Below are 21,015 nucleotides of genomic sequence, written 5' to 3'. Positions count from 1 at the left end.
TTGCAAGTCTTTTCAACACGAGACATAAAGATCTTAATAGGGAACACTGTAGAATATATCCGCATTTTGTTGAATAACCATAGTGAAAAAAATCTTATTATTTCTATCTTTATGAGTTTCATATGCACATCCACAAACTGGTGCTACTTGATAGAACAGAAGTCTTAGTGTCCAACCCAATCCATTAAATCACCCAAGTCACGTTCAAAATTGATTGAATGTGGTATTGCACATACCAAATGTAAGGAAATAAAAAATGCCACAAAAATGTCCCTTTAAATGTATTACCTTCCTCAACTGAAAAAAAAAAACCAAACAAAAACCCCAATGTATTTGTTTTCTAATGCATGATGGTTTCAAGGAAAACTGCTCTGAAAACAATGTAAGACAGACATTACCTGATAGTCAATTTACATTGTAAAAGTCAGTCTCACCTGAGGAAGATTCTAATCTGTCCAATTTACTGATTAACCAATCGAGGTTACTGGAAAATTGGGCACAATTGTTTCTGTTGCCACGAATGAGAGCAGCTGGAAAAAACACACAATATATAATTTTATAACAGGAGATCTTCCTTTTAAATTACAAGTGTTTATCATATGTATTTTAACACAATTTTTAGAATAAGTTCATGAAATAATGAACACAAAAGTCCATACATGTTACAGTAATAAAGAATTAAGATTTTCATGACTTTGAATGTCAGCAACTGACATAACTTCTTAGGAGCACATAGTTTTTGAAGTTGACTGGGGTCCACTGAATAAATAGGAATTTCGGCAAAAAATATGTTCTGTTTATGTTTTATTTTGTTGCTAAATTAAAATAGCAGTTATCCACCATCCTTGCTTGATGCAAATGTCAATCACTGTCATGATCACCAATGGAAAGATCATATGTAGAAGTTTAAGGTGAGGTGCAGGTTGGTGTACTGCTGTTTAGTTCTACTGTCTGATTACAGAATGTTGTAGAACACATAGCTTTTAGAATGTCAGTAGTGCAGAACACAATACTATTTGACTGCACTTTGAAAGTTCATCAACAATCAAGTCTTTCAAGCAATACTGACATTTTTCTTCTAGAAGTTATTACTGATCATAAAGGAAAAAAAGCAACAAAAAGCACCTTTTGTGTACAATTCTCAGGGATTTTTATTATGAAGCATTAATGTTTATTACATCAGAACAACTGTGTTCAAAATGTACCTGCAGATGAAAATCAAGACAAAATCTGAAAAAGGCCTACATAGCACTAAAGAGGTTTTTTTCATCCTACTTTTCTTTAAATTCATAAGACCGAAATAAAATGCAGGTAATCATGACTATACTTCCTAAAACAATGAGGAGATTTAACCTTCATGTCTGTGCTATGAAATAACCTTAAGCTTCAAAGCACTTCCTCAGTTTCTTTAATTCTTGTCCTGACTCTCAACTCATTTTATTATGGTTCGGACTAACTTTCTTTGTAATAAAATTAGAATTTACTTGCACTCCATGAGAAGACAAGATTCTCCCATAAGAGCAATAACACAAATCAGGTATCAAACTAGAAATTTAAAGAAATACATATATACAGAATTTTCCTGCACCACAATTTTGGCCCTTCTGCAACACAGAAGCAGTTTGCTCTATAAAACATGGTACTGACATTTAAAAAATATTTCCACTTCTGTTTTCTGTAATTACTTTTATTAACATTTAAACCTAAGCCTCAAGACAGAAACATTGAGGTCAGCAGACCTGACTATTACCTTTAGACTTCTCTTCAGCTTCACGTATGAAGACCATTTTCCAGTTTCTCTAATTTTTAAAAATAATAAATCACATCTATTTACATATCAGAGGTACAATTAAAAAAAAAAGGTTTAGGCATACTTCACAGAACTTTTTGCCAGATGAGATCTATTTTTCTGCTGTAAGTACATGGAAGAAATTTTGTAATTTACATGATGGAATGAATAACACAAAGTATTCTTTGATAGTGAAGCAGCAAGTAGAATATAAAGAATATACATCCTGGGCTTTTTTACATTAATAGGTTTTTGAAGAACTTACCTAACAATTTGTAAAGGAGATTCAGAATTTCTTTCCATGATGTACCATGTTCTTCTCTTGCAATTCCTGCAAAATGCACTGCACTGTTGTAGTCATTCAGGCGATCAATGCAATTCAGAACTAGTGCCAGCATTCCCTAAATGCACATGACAGAGCGCAAAAAGAATTGTATATTTTTTTCCTGTATAAATTAGAAAGTTCCATCATCTTACATTTAACAAAAAACCAAACAGGAAAACAACAATTGTGCTTACAAGATTTGAATATGCATTTTTCTGTATAAAAATAATTCAGTATAAAGCATGATCCTATCCTGCTCCTTATCCAACTAAGTATTATTTTAAAAAAAAGGAAGAAAAAATTGACAATAAAGGATTTTTATAATTACCATGAACACTCTTTTTTACCTAAAATCTTCCTTGCATAAGAAAAAAAACACTTTAAATATATATATAAAGGAATTTTTATTGATTATAATTATTTACCTGTAAAACAAACAATTTTAAATACTAAAAGAGATTTTTAATCTCAGTTTGATTGTAGACTCAAAGGTACTGAAAATCTGCAAGAAATTCCAACATGTCTAGAAACATTGTGAAATATGTTTACTGTTTATACAGAAATACAGTTATTTTGTTTTCAAAGAGGAGCGATTCAACAACCATGTAATACATATCTTCCCTAAAACTAGCATTCTTCCAGTTTCCAGAAATAAAAAGTTACTGATTCGCATCCCGGTGGGCAGAAAAGACATCAGAAATAATATCTATTATTGATCCAGGTTTTATTATTCATTTCAGATATCCAAGTTGTATATCTTCATAGAGAGAAAAAGAAATTTCTTGTCAAAACTATTTCTTGCAAAAATGACATCTGTTTAAAGATGCTCAGAAGTATTAAGACCAAATTTTATAACAGAAAGTTTGTAGCCTGTGACAAGTGTGCATGTGTGTGTATATATGTATATGTATGTCTGTGTGTGTGTGTGTATACACAGACGTATGAGGTATGGAACTTTTACATTATAGAACATAGGCATACATCAATATGAAAATGTTGAGAATTCTTCTCATTGTTTGTGACACAATATGCTTGAAATTAAAATAATGTAACCATGTCTCTCTCTGTACCTCTTCCTTGAATAGATTTTGTCTGTTTTTGAGTGAGCGAAGTTTGTTTTGCTTATCTTCGTGTTGCAGGTCTTCTTCGGGAAGCTGGAAGTATGTAATCAAGTCTTGCAGAGTCTGAGCCATCTCCTCAACAGGCAGGGCAGAGGGTGAAAGTGTTCTGTTATTTCCACTGTGGAAAACAACAAAAAAGACTGGCAGTATTAATAATTTTCCCACTGGAATTTACAGTATTGTGTAGCAGCCTATTTTCTGTTGGTATCTAACTCAAATCTCATTACACAGAAGACATATGTATATGAGCAACAGATGATCTGAAATGAACACCATTCAAACATCTTTTATTTGTGTGTCCAGTACTCAGGGCTCCGTGAAGTGGAATCGCACTTCCCTTTCCACACTGATGTAAACAGAGAGCATGTTTACAAAAAAAAAAAAAAAAAAGAGAGACAAAGAAAGAATATAATCCAACAAAAAGATGAAACAGAAATGAAAGCTATACCAAAATCCTTTTTTATGGCAACTGACTTTGTTCAGATACTTTAAATCATATTGATGATACAGGTGTAATATGCAGATGGGCTAAAACAGTACCAGTTGTTGAAGCTAAACAAATCCAGTCTTCCAGTAGAAGAACACAAAAATAACAGGAAATCCTAACCATGAATTCGTTCTTCTGTGTCTATTCTATATACAAAATAAGGAAGGGTGGGATTTAAAAACATAAAGCATTTCAAGGAATCTCAGTTGTCAGTAAAATAATGCCTCTTTCCTGTTTAAGCATTTTCTCAATCTTGGGTGACAACCCAATTTTCCACGGCCTAACTCACTACTATAAATAGGAGGAGCTGATTGCTGGCAAAGGTGCCTCTTTCTTTTAATATCTGCAAGCCAAGGAGCACAAAGGAATACTGAGATACTGAGGCAATAATGTTTTAAACATAGGCTTACATAGTGGCTTCTGTGGAAGTAAACACTTACAAACTCATTATTTTGTATTTTTTCAAGTAGGCAGCAATACAAGGATGACCACTTGATCATCATAATAAACATTTCTTCCAAACACTATGAAAAAGTAGTTTCTTCAGTACTACATGCGTTCTTATAGTTTTCACTCTGTATTCTTTTATGAAGTTCTAGGTACTGTAGACTATTTACTAATAGAGCAAGACAGATAATTTAGCAGTTTTTCTTCAAACTATGATCCAGCTTCTAGCTCTAAGGTATTAGACTTCATATAAATTACCTTCAATAAACTGTTTTATCTATTTAATGGAATTATTAATCAAAATTGCAAATTTAAATAAGTAAAAAAATATTGCTAATAGCTACTACATTCAAATACTTGGAATCGGGAAAAAGTGTGCCCTCAGAAAAATGCTAATAATTTCAGAAAACTTTAAAAACCAGAGAGGTAAGAACTACCTTATAAAGTGGCTGAATAAGCTTGTAGTATTGCGAATGATTCGAGCGGCCTGGGATTCCTCAAGCTGACATCTTTGTAACGTGAGACCATCATCCATATGACCCTCTTGGTGTAATATAACCTATTGAAAGTCAGCAATTATCACAATAAGTACTTTAAAACACTTTTTGCTTTTAAATATTTTGTAATTTATTTCAGTATTGCACTGAAAACTGTAATGGTATATATATGGTGCAACTACCTGTTAGTCACTTTATCTGTACATCCATTAAATAACAAGTTTTTCAGTCTCACATAAGTTACTCAGAGAAGACATTTATTCTTCTGCAGTTCATTAAAAATATACACTTAACAAGTACTTCCCATTTCAAATAAAACGTGTTGTTCTCTTTATATTCTGGCTGTCAGGGAAGAAGAATCTTCACTATCTTAAGCTCGTTTACTGAAGGATTCATCCATGAAAAGACTATTGTCAAGAAAAATCAAGCTGGAGTGACAAACATCATAAAAATTACAATGCAGCTAAAGACGCTAAAATGTTTATGAGCAACTTCTGACTCATTTAACTATTTCTACACACTATGCTGGATTCTTATCAGAACCAGATGTGAATATCATATGAACTTCATGCAACAACAGAGACCCTTTGGTAGGGTTTTAATATTTTCCTTTAAATAAACACACAGTTTCACAGAAAGCCAGCATGACTTTTATGTATCACAAAAACAAGTCTAGGTCATTCTGAGTCATTTAAATTCTACAGCAATTTTGAAAGAAGTAAATGTGAGTTTTCTAGTTTCTTTTTGCAAGATGTAATCTACTGAATTCGACCCTGAAAAATGTATTTTTTTAGCTCTGAGTTAGTAAAAGCTTGCAACCCAGCAGTTAGCAGAGTAATTCTCAAGGCACTGAATAATTAACCAATAAACTAATAATGTTACACAAGTAGTTACTGCCACAATGGGGAAATTATTTACCAACAGCTTTTTGTGCACACTAGTGTATAGGTATATCAGACCACTGGAAAGCGAGGTTTTACTGTACTCAGCAGAATCTACAGTACACACGTGCTCTGTTTCTGATAAAATGCTGAGGAAGTGCTTTTAGGAGACAAACATCACCCTGTGAGTTTATCTGGACACCAGAATCCATGGAAATATGACAGAGAAGACTGGGAAGGTATTTTTGAATGATGACAATAGTGATATTACCTTAAAGGAGACTAGATTACATTTTGGTCATCTTCCTCTTTGTTCAAATACTTTTTTATATAGAACCACACTGTGGGTGACTTTGCTAGCTTAAATATCATTGTTTTCATAGAGAAGGGTCCTGAGGTCTCTAAACTGAACAGTCACTGAAGAACTGCTCTTCCCTTCACAAAACTAGTAAGAAAATATTTTGATGATCAGATAACGTTTACTCAGGTCATTGCACGTAGCTCCAGATTTCAGAGCTATGGGGAAGAAAACATTGGACAAATTGGATACTAAAGCTGCCATGTCTTGCAAATGGCATCACCATTGTGGAGCAGATATGCACTCCTCTGCCTAATCATGCATCAGATTAGGGAAGAGAGAAGTCTTTTAGAAGGACCTAATCTTTCCTACTTCTCTTACCAAAACAAACAAACAAACAAACGCACGAAAAACCCCCCAAACCAACAAACAAAAAGCACAAACAAAACAGAACAAAAAAAAAACCCCACAAACAAAAAACAACCAGAAAAAATCAAGAAACAACGTAAACCCCAACTAAATCATCCAGAAAGATCACAACGACAGGAAAGTGCTATTTAGAACTCCAGTAAGTAGAACACAGACAGAAGCTTCCAGCACTGTCTACATCAGTTCTCCAGGTAAAACACTTCTCTGCATATAAAAATGGGCATTTGGCACTGGCTTGCTTGTTGAGGAACAGCAAGGCCTTAATCAACAGCATGAGCAATGGCCTCCAGAACATGAATTCAAAATGTCTGTCACATGTTTCTCTGTTCTCTGAGCCCTAGCATTTTGGACGTCTGTGACAGTTCATAGCTTGCACAGAAGCAAACTCTCAAACTGAAAAGATAAGACATCCATCACTCACTGGATGGTGGAGGGATGTTGACTAGAATATTGATGTAAATATCATCATTACCTGGCAAAGTCTTCAATCCTTAGTCACCACGATCTCAGAGAGAGATACAACAAACAAAAATTTTTGCAGAAATCATGCAACAAAAGCCCCACAAGCAATGCCAAAATTTATGACATATTTGTGTCTTGCAAAGACAATATAATAACTAGATACATGCAACTTCACCAAAGCCAAAACCCCAGACATTTTCACTGGAAATTTTTAGTATTTTATACCACAACTAATCCCATAGTAATTTTCTCCTCTCTGTAGATTTGGAGCAGCTGACAGTGATAATAGTTGTGTTATGCGAAAGAAAAGCACCCTTTGCCTCTTGGAAAAATGAGGTATTTGTCAATCCTGTCAGGGCTAAAGAGTAGTTATGAAAATTGCAGGCTAGCTTGAGAAGGACTACAGTGAGTGAAAGGGAAAGTATTCTCACATGTTAATGGCAGAGGATGAATATAAAGCAGTGATTTCCCTTTTACTGTAGAAAAATAAATTTGATGTAAAATTTAAAGAGATATATACATCTAAACTTACAAAATTATAGTCTACTATCATATATTGCAGAAGATGAAAAACTGTTTCTTTCCTCCACAGGAATTTCAGTTACTGGAAGCTAGAAGGTTTGGATTTTCTTCTCTTTGAAGGCCCTTAAAAAGAGAAAATTCTCCAAGCGAGATGGCAACAAAAGATTTGAAGCCTTTGAACATGAATGAAACAGTTTCAGAGGAGAATAAACGTGACAGGCAATTATGGATGTTCTTTTAGACCATTTCTGCTGAGCAGAAAACTGGGGAAACAAAGTACTAAACGTCACTGGAAGCTATTGTAAAATTCTTCCTTGAATACAGAGCAAGAATCTACACATTGCCTTTTTAAAGATGTAAAATTGGACTCTCTGAGGAAGCAGAATACCATAGCCGGTTCTGGCATGGAAAGGAAGAGGCCATCACTGTTTGATTTAACTTTTTATCAAGAAATTACTGAGTGAGTGGCATATAAAGAATTTCGCTGATCAGCCAGGTTGTTGAGAAGTGAAGGGCTGGGCACTCACTGCCCGTTTACGATGAGCATGTGTGCTGCATATGAATAAATCTGATTGTGCCAAGGCTGTGTGATGAGAACCTCATTGTTTTGCATTACAGTGCTTGTATATGGGTATCCCCTTATGAATACATATGTAAAAAAATTTAAATTTTAACTTCTTTCCAGTAATGATTTTTTTTCCTTATTCATGTTTTAATTTTAGGTTCAAGGTGAAAATCTACAAGTAGAGAATCAAGGAATTTGGTAATGAAGCAGTCATGTGAAGCTGGTACTTAACCCTTTAATACTGAATGAAATGGGAACATAATTTGAAGATTTAACAAGTGATATGCTCCTAAGAATATAATCAAAAGGGTGAGTGAAAGACCTCCTTAATATTACATCTAACATTTTTGGGGGCAAATTATTCATTAATATCCCTTAAGAAACCTGAGGATTTTCTAGGACCATTTCTTAAGTGGCAAATTTAATTACCATTTCACACAATATACTCAATTAAAAACCCCAGTGAATGTCAGCTGACTTGCAAGTTTACACCAGTTAAAACATGTGAAAGTAGATTTTCAAAAAAATTATTTGACCATCCAAGTCAGGAATTTCCATCTTTTACTGGTGTCAAAAATAAAAATCGAGCACAAAAAATATTTTTTTCTGGCAAAAACCTCAGTTAAATACGTTTCTTAGTAGCACTTTTTTTCTTCAGTGATATAATTATGTTAATATCCACCACTGTTTACATTTTTAGCATGAAATATTCACATTTTCAATATAAAAGCACAAATCAATTAAACTCACAAACTTATGTAATGAACACTCATTTCACAAGTAATTGAAAAGGACATAAAATATTACCTTTCTCTTCAAGGGACCTAAACGTGCTGACTTAGCATCCTGTGCTTTGTAAGTCAACCATAAAGCAGTGGCTACATGTTGGACAAAACAGATTGAATCACCATACTTTATTTCTGGGACTCCCATTCCATCAAGGTCACGTTTCAGGCTAGAATCCTGCTTTTCTTTTAGCTCCTAAGAAGATAAAATAAAGTTGGCATTTAATCTCTGTATTGGAATAGCATAAAGCATTGAATTACACTGATACATATTGCAATACTGAACAATGTTAATGTTACTTAGGCTGTTAAGTGGAGCTAACCTTTAGTTTATGTAATTTTTGTTTCTATACAACTAATTATTGTGATTAAAAACAATTTCAAAACTAAACAATCCTTTTCTCTGAAGCAAGAAAAATCAGGTAAAATCCGTTAGAATGGATCTATATTTAAAAAGTGTTTAACTTGACATAATCAATAATGGAGTTACTGATGTAAGTAGTTGCAGTTTAACAGAGTCTATAGAACTCTATATAACCAACATTTTTGAATATTTGCTTAAACATGAAAAATAAAAACAAACAGAAATCTATTTTTAAATGCAGTTAAATTTTTTTTAACTTTTTGTTTATAAATTGTATATACAGATAAACACTTCACTTGGAATAATACCTCGGGATTGTAGCAACCAAGAAAAGAAAATACTATTTTTAAAATAAGTACAGTTTGGCTTTTATATTTACTTTACTTTTTAATTTCTTAGATTTTTTTTTACATTTATTTTATTTTTTTTATTTCTTCACTCTTTAAGAAGAATTGGATTCTTTCAAAACTCTGTTAAAGACATTGCTCAATGCTTGGCTGGAATACTGAATTTTTAAGCCCAACCTATTTCTTAATCTCATTCTTCTTCATTACAACTGGAAAATTATAAGATCCCAGCAAAAAAGCTGTATCTTTTTCTTTAAAATAAAATGGTTGTCCTTTCATAATTGAATTCAGGAGTAAGAACAGAATTATGCAGAAAATTTTGTAATATATAGTTATAGATACATATGATTAAACAAAAAAAACTTGAAGAAAAAAAGAGTCATTAAAAAACATCTTTTTTCTATAATTTCAACGGCTGATGGACTTAAGTGTAGATAGTTGTTCAATTGTTGTTAACAAAACAAAATATGTTAGGAATTGATACACAGTCTAAATTTCTATATGTGTAACAGGAATTTTATAATTTTATTCCAGGTTACCAAATGTTCAACATCTCTGGCGTAAACAGAAGTTTATGCTAATCTGCTTTCATTTACATGGAATTCCATCAATAATTTTAGTTGGAACAGGTACAGGTAGCGTTATAATGGCAAGACAAAAGTGAATGAAATTACAAGACATCCTTGGGGGATGCCAGTGCAATGTGAAGACTTGGGGGAAATCGTGTCCCGTCATATTTGGGTGGACTGCACTTGCATGTATGAATGAAGACAAACTATTGCAATACACATTTGTGGTGAGACCAAATGAAAAATATGATAAAATAGAACAAGTTTGTTTGTTTACTGCCAGCAACTGTTTATTCAGCTTTACATATCCATTGCAGTTTTTTCCTCAAATATTGCATCTACATCAATAATGAAGCATCAAGTAAAATTTCAGTGAAAGAAATCATAATACGGTAAGAAGAAATCCTAATTAAGTTACTGGGGTTTTTTTAAATGGAGTGATACTGATCCTTTTTGATGACACTAAACATACAGAAAAAAACATTTGCTGAATTTCAGAAATAAAGCTTTAGCACTATTTTGAGGTTCAGAAGGCCCTTTAATAAATACAGCATAAATTCCTCTTAGTCATGTTTTGCTATTTACACTCTGTCCGGTTTCTCTGGATTTCAGCCAAGTAATTTGATCACAATGTGATCCCAAAGACAGGGTGTATTTTATAATGGCTGAAAAGTATAGTCAGATAAAGATTACTGAGGGAGGAGGGGAGAAAATATCTCTTATCTCAATATTTGAACATATCTTAGCAGTAAAATATCCAGATATATTCTCTTTTGAAATCCTCTCTTCACAACCTATTCTCAGTTTAACTCCCTCAGGCTGTGAATTAATCAAATGAAAGAAAACAAATCACATGATGGGCCTAGAAGATGGCAAAGGAAAAATAATAGTAACATTCCTCCCCCCAAAAAATAAACAAAAAAAAGTTGGAATGAGCAAAGGCATTTGAGAGCAAAGCTGTCAAACATGATATTTTCAAAATCTATTATCATGCTAGAGGAAGGGCAAGAAGGAGAAAGTGAGAAAATTCATAGAATCATAGATTCCTCTGTGATGGAAAGAAGGTCAGGAATGACAGTGTGAACAGAACAAATAAAGCCAACTGTCTTTATAAAGATTTTTCAGTAGTAAAAGCACAGTAGGGGAAAATGTTGATTGCTTAAGGGCTTGATCAGACACCCCTAAGAACAGCAAAAACAACCTGTCTGTGAACTCTTACTAAATAGAACTTGTGTGAGCTAGTTAAGATTTTACCTTTCAGTGTTGCCCACTGTTATTGCAATAACAGTACTGCTATAGCTATTCCTATGTAACAAAAGAAAAAAGTCTACATTTACAACAGCAAATGACTGACAACACTGATCTGTCTTACTGTACTCTGTACACCCTAGTAGGCAAGGGGAAAAAAAAAAGGTGATTTTCATTTAACGTTCTATTTTCTCCTCCCATATAAAATAAGTAGAAAAATAGTTTAATACTGTATTTGAAATGCAGTGCTTACTGGGAAATTATAATTGTAAATTATAAACTTAACAATAACTACTTGAACTTTTGGAGAGAAATGTAGGTAAAGGACACAATAACACCTATATTCTTATTCAAAAAACAACTTAAACTTTAGGATTAATACTCAACTATTACAACATCCTAATGCCACGTTGAGTCGCCAAGACAGCTACATGCTGGCAGTAATATTAAAATGATATCAAATCCTTCTGCATGAGTCATCTGTGACTTTTGAACGTGTCAGAATGTTACTTACCAAGACTATACCAATAACTTTTTCATTGTCAATTATATATATCATCACAAAAATAAAATTAAATAACTCAAATATTAATTCTGGGCTACGAAAAACTTAAATAATCAAATATTATTAAATATGCTCTTGTTTGCACTGTGTTTAGTCTCAAAGAAATTTATAAGTAGAACCAAGATTCTGATCAGCCATGTACATGGAGCCAAGTACGGTGCTGGAACGAGAACATCCCATTTCAAAACAGGATTCCACCTGGTGAGGAGAAACTGCTGTCTCTGTTGTCACAAGGCATTACAGAGCTGTTGCCTTAAAATGTAAAGGTTCATAATCTAAAACCTCAGCAAAAGTAAGCTCCATATTAAAACCAATATGTAATTTTGGGGTATTTCCATCAATTTCTGATACTTGTAGCTTAGTTCACAGTAATTTGCAGCAAACAGGCATGTATTACATATGCTGTTTTCATTGAAATCGGTACCATGATGTTCTTTAGTAGACTCTATAACTTTTTTTTTAATTCCCTTCTGTTCTTATTTATGTAAGGACATACTAGGGAAAACTAATTTCAATTTTATAACTTAAAATAACTCAATTTCCAGTGTTATCCAGCAGAAGGAAACAAAACAGGGAAAGTAAATTTATTATGAATACAGTCACAGGTTTTGAAAAGCAAGGAACAGGCAAGACTGCTGAAGTGGAATGGAACACTACTGAGGATGAAGGTGCTTTTTCAGCAAGAGGGTCTCTATAACTGCCATAAAAAGAAGACTTTATTTGTCATGTGTTACAGGCTCCTGGGAAGCCTTGGGGATTGTTCCACATAGCTTTGCCTTCTGGCAAAGATAGCACTTTTTCCTACAAAAACCCTTTCGCTTGCCTTCAAACTGGAAAGAATACTGCAATGGAGAAATGTTTTATTCCTTTCAAGATACCCTGCAGCAGGGTTTAATGTGAGCAATCTGGTCTGAATTCATCATTGACCCTATCTGCAGCAGCAGGCTGGACTAGATGACTTCACAGGGTCCATTCAAATTAAAATTATTTATTAGTCCAAAGAACAGGAGTGCTGGAAACAGACAGGTATTCCAACATCCTGTTTTTAAGAATCTGTACACAGCTGTACACAGAAGAATTAGATAAGTATCTTGATATTTCCCTGAATTCATGCCATAATAAAGTCCAGGCCAGTGAAAGTATTTCTTCATTGAGAAAATGAACCAATTTAAGGTTTACAAAAACATACTTGCAGAAATTAAGATAAAATCTATATATTGCATACATCTAGTCTAACTAATAGTTCTAAAGTTCTTTTCCCCCTCAATCTGTATGCCATCAGCACCTGGTTAGAGAGCTCTCTCCTGACAGCCCAGGGCAAGCTTTGGGGTTTATTCATTTCCAATACTTCATCTTCCTTTCTTCTAGAAGAGTTATCACTGGCTGTTCCCCTCACTTTTTGAAATACTTATATCTCTACCCATGGGACAGTACAGCTCTTATCTGCCCAGACAATTTTGATTCTGGGCATAGGATAAAGCAAGTTTATAACCAATTATGAGACAAAAATAAGCTTTTCTATGTAGGACAGCACAAAGAGGACAGGATGATTAGACACTGAGCTGGTGTTTAATATAAAAATGTACATTAACAACCATATTTTGCATAAACAGAGCAGACATGAATGACTTTTGCATAACCAGTTACTACTGTACTTCAGTTTAGTCATTTTTGGGCACTGCAATACATTTCACTAATGTGCCTTTGAGGCACAACTCAATGAAACGTTTAAGAAAATAGGGCATGTTTAATCATTGTAACAGAAGTTATTTTATTAATATGCATAGAAAACCATCGAATTTATATACTTAAAATTTATACATTTTTATGCACAGATTAAAACATTGAAAGATAGCAGGACAGCTAGTGTCCCATTAGGTAATGAGTACATTAAAGAAGTTTAACACAAATGTTTAACAAGTAACTGTGGCATTCCTGGGATACTCACCATTCTTACCAGGGTGCCATGATTTGCCAAAAATGGGAAAAAATTACAGCTGTAATAAATGCCCCTGCACAACAACATATGTACAATCTACACCGCACAGCCTTTACACTGAGTAAAGAATGAAAAACTATTTGATGAGAAACTAGTAATCTAAGGAAACTTCCTGATAGTTTTTCAATTATTTTGATTGACTAAAATAAAAATTCATGAAATATTATATGCAGTCACAGTAATAAACATCATTATTTTAAACATGCTAAAAAGAAGTATTCGAATTATTTTACTAACAGAAGTCTAGCATCTGTCAAGACTCTTAATGTCAGAATTTTTATCTAGTATGTAACTAATTTTCAAGATTCTCTCTCACTGCTCTCACTGCTCTCATACAGCATTCATAATTATGTAGAAAAGTTAGTTTCTTGTAGTTAATAAAAAACTCTATTGTAGGCAGATATAGCAACTATTTGTCAGTAAAATCATGAAAGCTCTTAAAAACTTTTAATCATTGCTGATTATAAAAAAAATTTTGCTTTGTGGAAAAAAAAGTTATTAATTTCTTCTACCTCCATAATCATTCTTCATTCTCTCTCACTTGTATTGTTTCTCCCAGCTGGAAATTATAATACAGCTAGTAACATGCAATTAGCAACTAATTAGAGACCATAGTTTGAAAACATGGTTTAGAAATCACTGACTACATTTTTCTTGCATTTAGGAAAAATTCAGTTGAGTACAATTCAGTTCCTATCAACAGCCTGCAAAAAGAATAGCAACTGAACTGAATTCAATTGAATTCAATTATTAAAGATAGAGATAGAATGTACAACACTAATGAGACTGTGTCCAACTACAGTGATTCTATAATTATTGAAGTATTCATATTAAAAAACTGTATCTTGCATTGTATTTGATTTCCGTCTTGTTTTTTCTAAACGTGGTAACAGTTTAGTTTATTCTAAAATTCATTAATCATCCTTATTTTTTCTAGAGGAGACCTTTGCTACTCTTGACTCAGTTGTTTATCTTTGTATTTAAATGCATAATTCCTGCCAATTGCTCCAATTAAGAAATTGTAAGTAATTTATACAGTTGTTGAAACAACTCGGATTTAGTATTTGAGTGCTCGACATTTAGAACAAATTTGCATTGACGTTATTTACCTTTGATGCTCTAAAACAAAAGGCAGTAGATGTTGTATCTGACTTTTCTCTGTCTAATATTACAACTCCTTCATCTTCATTCAGAGCCAAATACTTTCCTGTTGTAATATGTCGAAGACGGAAAGGCTGCCCCCATCTGATGTTACTGCCACTCCAGCTAAACACAAGAGATATCAAAAAATAGTTTGTGAAGTAAATAAACATAATATTTCTACTTTAGGCTTTAAAGGATGTTCAGAAAATAGAATGGACTGTATATATTCCTTTTTGGTTGCAATTTCAATATTTGCATTAAAACAGATGAAAAACTGTAAATACATTTGCAAAGGCAACCCTGAAAAGGAGTATAGCTTTCATCTCCTTGTTCCTACATGCTCTCTCTGTTTTATTCAGTTATTACATATGGTGCCCATACAAAAAAATCCTACATGTATAAATTAATTACTCTACTTTAACTGACTGACCGAAAAACAAATTAAACTTAAGTGAGGAACCAACATTCCACAGAATTATCCTACATCTCTCCTATTTAGGAGGGTATTTCATTTGCAATCACAAACACATCAAGGGTAAAACAAACAAAGTTCAGAAGGACATCAAATTTAAAACATGTATACTCTTATGGTAATATCAATATACCATCAAATTTCACTTCCATCAAAATAACAGACAGCAAATCAACTAGGAAGGAGAGATTCTTATTTAAAAAAAAACACCAAAAACAACAAAAAACAACCAACCAACCAAACAAAAAAAAAACCAAAAAGACATCCAGGAGGGATATTACTGCTCTCATTTCCACCCATGTTTCTAAAACTTCAGGTAGAAACTGGAAAAGCAGTTTACTTGGGGACAGAAGCAATGTCTCAAGCAGATATATGGCATATGACATAGGTAATGCTGCTTTTGATATGGGAGAAAGGGGAAAAAAAGTCTTAAAATAATGACATTCACCATATGATTGTATTATAATAGACTGATTTTTATTATTGACAAAGGACAAACTAACACATAACATGCAGCATGACAAATACACTAGTCATGTTCTGTCTTAAAGGTCTGCAGGAATCAAATTGCTGTGAACTTAACAAGGGTTGCTAACAAAACTAAATACAGTACCTTATTCGAAGGGGTTCTACTCTCCACAAAGACCTTGCTCGAACACCAGCTCCTCCAGTTTCATAAAGGACTTTCCTACAGAAAAGATGCAGATGGTCCTCTTGTGTTTACATAGTATTTATAAATTACTTCTCTGTAAACTGTACATGACTCACTACTTCTCTTCCACTAAATAAATGGAGTTGAATGGACAGAAGATTGCTACTCATCAGTGAGAACATTATTCCCAATCTAAATGTCTCAGGGAAATTAGATTATCTCCACTAAGCTATTCTGTCTCAGGAGCTGATAAAATGCTTAACTTTCAAAGTGGCTGAGAAACTTTTCCTGTCACTTAATCAGTGATAAAACCATGTAATTCTTACACTTTCCAAGAGATTACTAACAATTTTAAATACATTTCCACAATATTAAAATAAATACATACATTTTCATATAATAATAATTCTCTGCATGAACACATCAGAGACTTCATTCCTATAATTACTTGTATGATTCTTATTAAAGGACAGAAAGGATGGTGATAACAAAAATTCTGCATTGTAATCTTTACAACACAGATAATACAGATAAAGTTATATACTGGTTTTAGAAAATTCAGAGAAATAAAAAACCTGGAAGTGAAAGGATTAAGTCTTTACTATAACCTGGTTTTCTTGAACTATTGGCTGGGGATTAGTGATACATTTAAGTGGTAAAACTAAGATTCTACTCAATATTCAAATACAAAGAAAGACAAACTGTGGTGGATTAGCCCTGTTCACAGGAAATTTTTAATGTTTTAATAGCCATTCATTTCTTGTCATCTGAGCACCAGAGTTTGTATAATCTTTCTCATTTACAAGAAATATAGGAAATACAATGGATAATAAGAAGGGTCTTGATCTGAAATTCTGAATGCCTACTGAAAGACGAAAAACTTCAAAAGCTGCTTGACTGCTGACTGAGGTTAAACCACAATGGGAGCACTGTGCAACCATGGGACCTGGAACTCAGCTTGTAAAATGAAAATTGTGGTTTTCTTATCTAAACAAGTGTTTCTACAACTTTTCTTCTATTGAGAACAGTAAAGGTTTTAATTTAGTTGATCTCTTTCTTGAGCAACACCAATACAATCTAGGAAAACTCTATCTTGTATCACAAAGTATCCTGAAGCACAACAAATCATTTGCTTTCAGTTTCTTTATAAGATGGTGGACTTGCATTTACACCTCTATATTAGGAGTCACATTTAAGAGCACACATGCAATATCAGAAATGTTGAAATGTAAGAACATATGTTCCTCATAGAAAAGGCAGTAGCATGTCCTACATATTGTTTTCCATAAGGATGTTTTGATACTTTAAAATCAAATTATAAATATATTAAAATATATTAATCAAATTTGAGAAAGAAAGAACTCACAAAATAGTGCAAAATATATAACATATGAAATTCATTATAGAAGCCAAACATACTTTTGTTTTATTAGGTTTGGGTTTTTTTTATACATTACCATTTTCCCTTCTAACACTTGCTTATCTCTACTTATAGCAGTACACATTAAAGACAAATAACATAACAGGATGTAATCTCAGTAGAAATCAACCACCTAAGTTTCAGCTACAAATGAACTCATAACTGATTTTCTGCTTAGTAGGTCCCAGCTTCTTGTAGCAATGTCACTGCTTAATTAAAGACTACTGTAAAGAGTGTTTAATCTATCCAACCTCAAAATCAAATGAAAATGTTTCATTTTTTGAGAGAAGGAAATATCTAAAAATGCACCATCACTTACTTGTGTTGCGAATCATTCTGATCTGTAGATGGAATCGTCAAGCACTCATCATGGCCATGGAAAAAGCGTACTACATGCCCACCAAGAAGATATCCTGTAGAAGAAGCTCATTTACTCGCTAGCTTAAACATTGACAGTATGAAAGTAACACTCTCATAAAATTTTTTAAAATTCTAAAGACCTACATGAAATGCTTTCCAAATTTTCAATCATAAGTGAAATGAAGCAAGAACAAATTTAGTATGACAAGATCCTATTTTTAATACCTTATCCAGTTAAAAATATTTCCTCTGAAAATAAAGAAAAAAGGAAAGCAATCTCTTAACTTTTAAAAATCAAATTAGGATTCTGAGATAGAAAGGAAATAAAAATCCTCTGCAACATTTATTGTTTGGAAAATTGAAAAAAGTAAATAGTGAACAAATATCCTTCTGAAGTTGTGTTCTCTTACACAAAGAAATGGCTGTGTCATGCCAAATTAAATTTCCTTTTAGCCTTTCATCCTCTTGCCAAAGGTTTTAATTGTGGGTTCTAAGGAAAGAGTGTATAAAGAAGACAAGGAGCAGTGAGGCTTTTCCAGCCTCCTATGACTTTGGTTGTGAGATTTCCTTATCTGGAGATAAAGTCTTTGTATAATTATACAATGATGTGAAAAAATTCCAGCTGTAAAGGAATATCTTCTATTTGCACATTATAATGTCAACTTATCATCCCTGCAATCCTCCTGCACTTGCCAGGAATAAGCTGTTTTATCTCCCTGGTGGTGGTAATTATCACACAGTAGGCTAAGAAATTTCAGAACAAGAAAAAAATATGCAGGAAATGTTCAGGTGAGAACTTTTTACCACCATTTTAACTGGGCAGATAACAGTTCATTCCCAGAAAGACTAAAAGCTGTGAGCAGTCTTAACTTGCCTGCAATATTCATGTATATTTTGCATAAACTTAGGCCAGTTTTGCAGTTGACCTGATCTGTGGGTACTCATAAAATGTAAAATTGTGTTATTATGTGGTCTTTGCCACATCAGTATATAATCAAATAAATATATTGCCAAATGAAATATATAATATCACAGCTTCCTTCTCCTTAATACAATTTAAAGTATCTCAATACAAAATAATTACATGAGTTCACCAGTTTGTTCTGACATTTATAATCTGTGTCAAAATCAAAAGTGCAGAGCAGCAGTAGGAGAAAGAACAGAAAAACACTTTGGAGTTCTGACAATTAAGTTTAATGGAAACCAACTTTCCAACCCATTTAACACAGAGTGTACTTTGCCTCACATTAAAAAAGAAAAGGAAAAATTATGTAGGAAGAGAATGATTCACCAGGCCTTCAGTCCAAACAGTTCTGACCATGCAAAGGAAATTAATGTCTTTTGAAAGAACACACATTAAGGAGAAAGGATAGAAGGAAACTTTCAGACTGTGCAGCAAATTTGATAGAAATTTGTAAATTAGGAAAACATTAACTGACAATTACCCTGTTGCCAATTAATACAGAAGTCAAAGCAAAGAAAGAATGTGAAAAAATACACCTTCCTGATATTTATAATGCAGCAAAAGTTTCTCACACATCACGAGAAGTACATTGTCTAATTCCGAATCCACCTTTAAACTCAGGAAATCCCACTTTCTGTCTGTTTATTCAACTTGAGCTAGATGTCTATGTGTTTTTACATACAGTCACCTCTCACATACACTGAGAACTGTATATACAAATAAACCTAAGCCTAAGTAGTTGGGGGGGGAAAAAAATCAACTGACACACAGAAAACCTACCTCTCTGCTTACCCTACCTTAACCTTTTTAATTTTTCTTTTTTTATTTGCATGATTTTGAATTATGTGACCAATTCTGGGCTACACAGCAGAAGGGTTCCAAGTACAGCAAATGAACACTAAGATGATTAAGAGACTGGTGCATGTCACACATGAGGAAAGGCTGATAGAACTGGGACTGTTTGACCTAGAGAAGGCTCTGGGAGGATTTCCTGAATTTAAAGAGGGTGGGACCAGGGTCTCTTCAGCGACATGGCACCCCAGAGTGAATTGAGTCAGATAATGGAACTCATTTCAAGAACAGCTTAGTTATTGACAGAACCAGAGCACACACAGAAACACAGCATGGTCTGTCTGAACATCAGGAAACACTTTTTCTCTGTGAGGGTGCCTGAGCACTGGCACAGGTTGCCCAGAGAAGCTGTGAAGTCTCCATACTTGGAGAGAATCTAGAAGTGTTTAGACATAGTCCAAGTTCTAGGTGGACTAGCTTGGGCCGCGGATTGGACTAGCACATTTCCTACCTCAACAACTCTGTGATTCTGTAAGCTCTTAGGAAGTTTAGCTGCCAATTTCCTTCTGTTACAGAAATCTAAAATATACCATTGATCTTCCATGACCTCTCTGTGTGGCTCATTATGTTTGTCACCTGTTACAATTTTTAACTTTTGCTATGGGATGGGTGTTCTGTTTGCTTGGCTTTGTTTTACCCATGAAATCTGAGAAAATGCAGACTTTTCCAGGATTGACCTCTATTCTGCTCATGATATGGGAATATTGTATCAATTGGATATTGATAATAAGTCCATAAAAAACACAGAAGACTGACGTAAGAACTTTGAGAAAACCGCTTTCCATTTTGCCTGTACCTTTATCTCTTTTCTGTTATATCTATACTGGAAGAAGAGGATATAGGAATATTGTATACAAAAATCTAAGTTTTTTGGCTTTAGTGATTCTGTACATTTCTCAGCAGCTTTTAATGCTTTGTTATTCTAAAGGTACATTGCTTGCTTGGCTTTTCTTTAGTTAATCCAGATGATGTATCTGTACTTTCCTGTTTTCCCTTCAATTGTTCTTCTCCCTTATACTCTGTTTCTTTATTTTCATTAAACTTTTTGGTTTGGTGATCTGAGGGTGATTTGATTTTTTGTTTTCACTCTTTATAAAAAATATACAAAGTAATTTAAATTACATACATTTCTAAACAAATAAAATGACAAACCTTCTGCAATATTGCTTCCTGAGCATATAGGATGTACATTCCATAGTGTTTGCATAAAGGAGGCATCCACATGAATACTTCCATTTGACACGGACAGATGCTAAAATGAGACAATGGTAATAGGAAACTGAAAATATGTACTTACAAATGTTTAGCACATTAATTCAACAAAACAGAATATCTTATAGAGTAAATATACAAACATCCTTTAAAAATTAGTAGTCACTTGCTTTTAAAATTAACTCTTCTTTAAATCTAATCAGCAGACTACAGCTGCAGCTTAGAAATCCTTCACAGTTA

The 21,015-nt window shown here is 33.4% G+C and overlaps 1 protein-coding gene across 1 annotated transcript in view; it reads right to left on the bottom strand.

The window, feature by feature from the left end:
• Positions 1–21,015, bottom strand: part of RYR3 (ryanodine receptor 3) — a 199,670-nt gene that overhangs the window by 130,543 nt on the left and 48,112 nt on the right. The window contains exons 7-15 of the mRNA XM_071558067.1: positions 20,716–20,815; positions 17,707–17,800; positions 15,929–16,003; positions 14,810–14,966; positions 8,631–8,804; positions 4,607–4,728; positions 3,185–3,353; positions 2,055–2,190; positions 435–530 (exon numbers count right to left, since the gene is read on the bottom strand). Coding sequence (XP_071414168.1) covers positions 435–530; positions 2,055–2,190; positions 3,185–3,353; positions 4,607–4,728; positions 8,631–8,804; positions 14,810–14,966; positions 15,929–16,003; positions 17,707–17,800; positions 20,716–20,815 — 1,123 coding nt within the window. The remainder of the gene's footprint in view (positions 1–434; positions 531–2,054; positions 2,191–3,184; positions 3,354–4,606; positions 4,729–8,630; positions 8,805–14,809; positions 14,967–15,928; positions 16,004–17,706; positions 17,801–20,715; positions 20,816–21,015) is intronic.

Source organism: Pithys albifrons, chromosome 6 (genome assembly GCF_047495875.1).
Source record: "Pithys albifrons albifrons isolate INPA30051 chromosome 6, PitAlb_v1, whole genome shotgun sequence".
Taxonomy (NCBI): Eukaryota; Metazoa; Chordata; class Aves; order Passeriformes; family Thamnophilidae; genus Pithys; species Pithys albifrons.
This window is presented reverse-complemented; position numbering and strand designations above follow the sequence as displayed.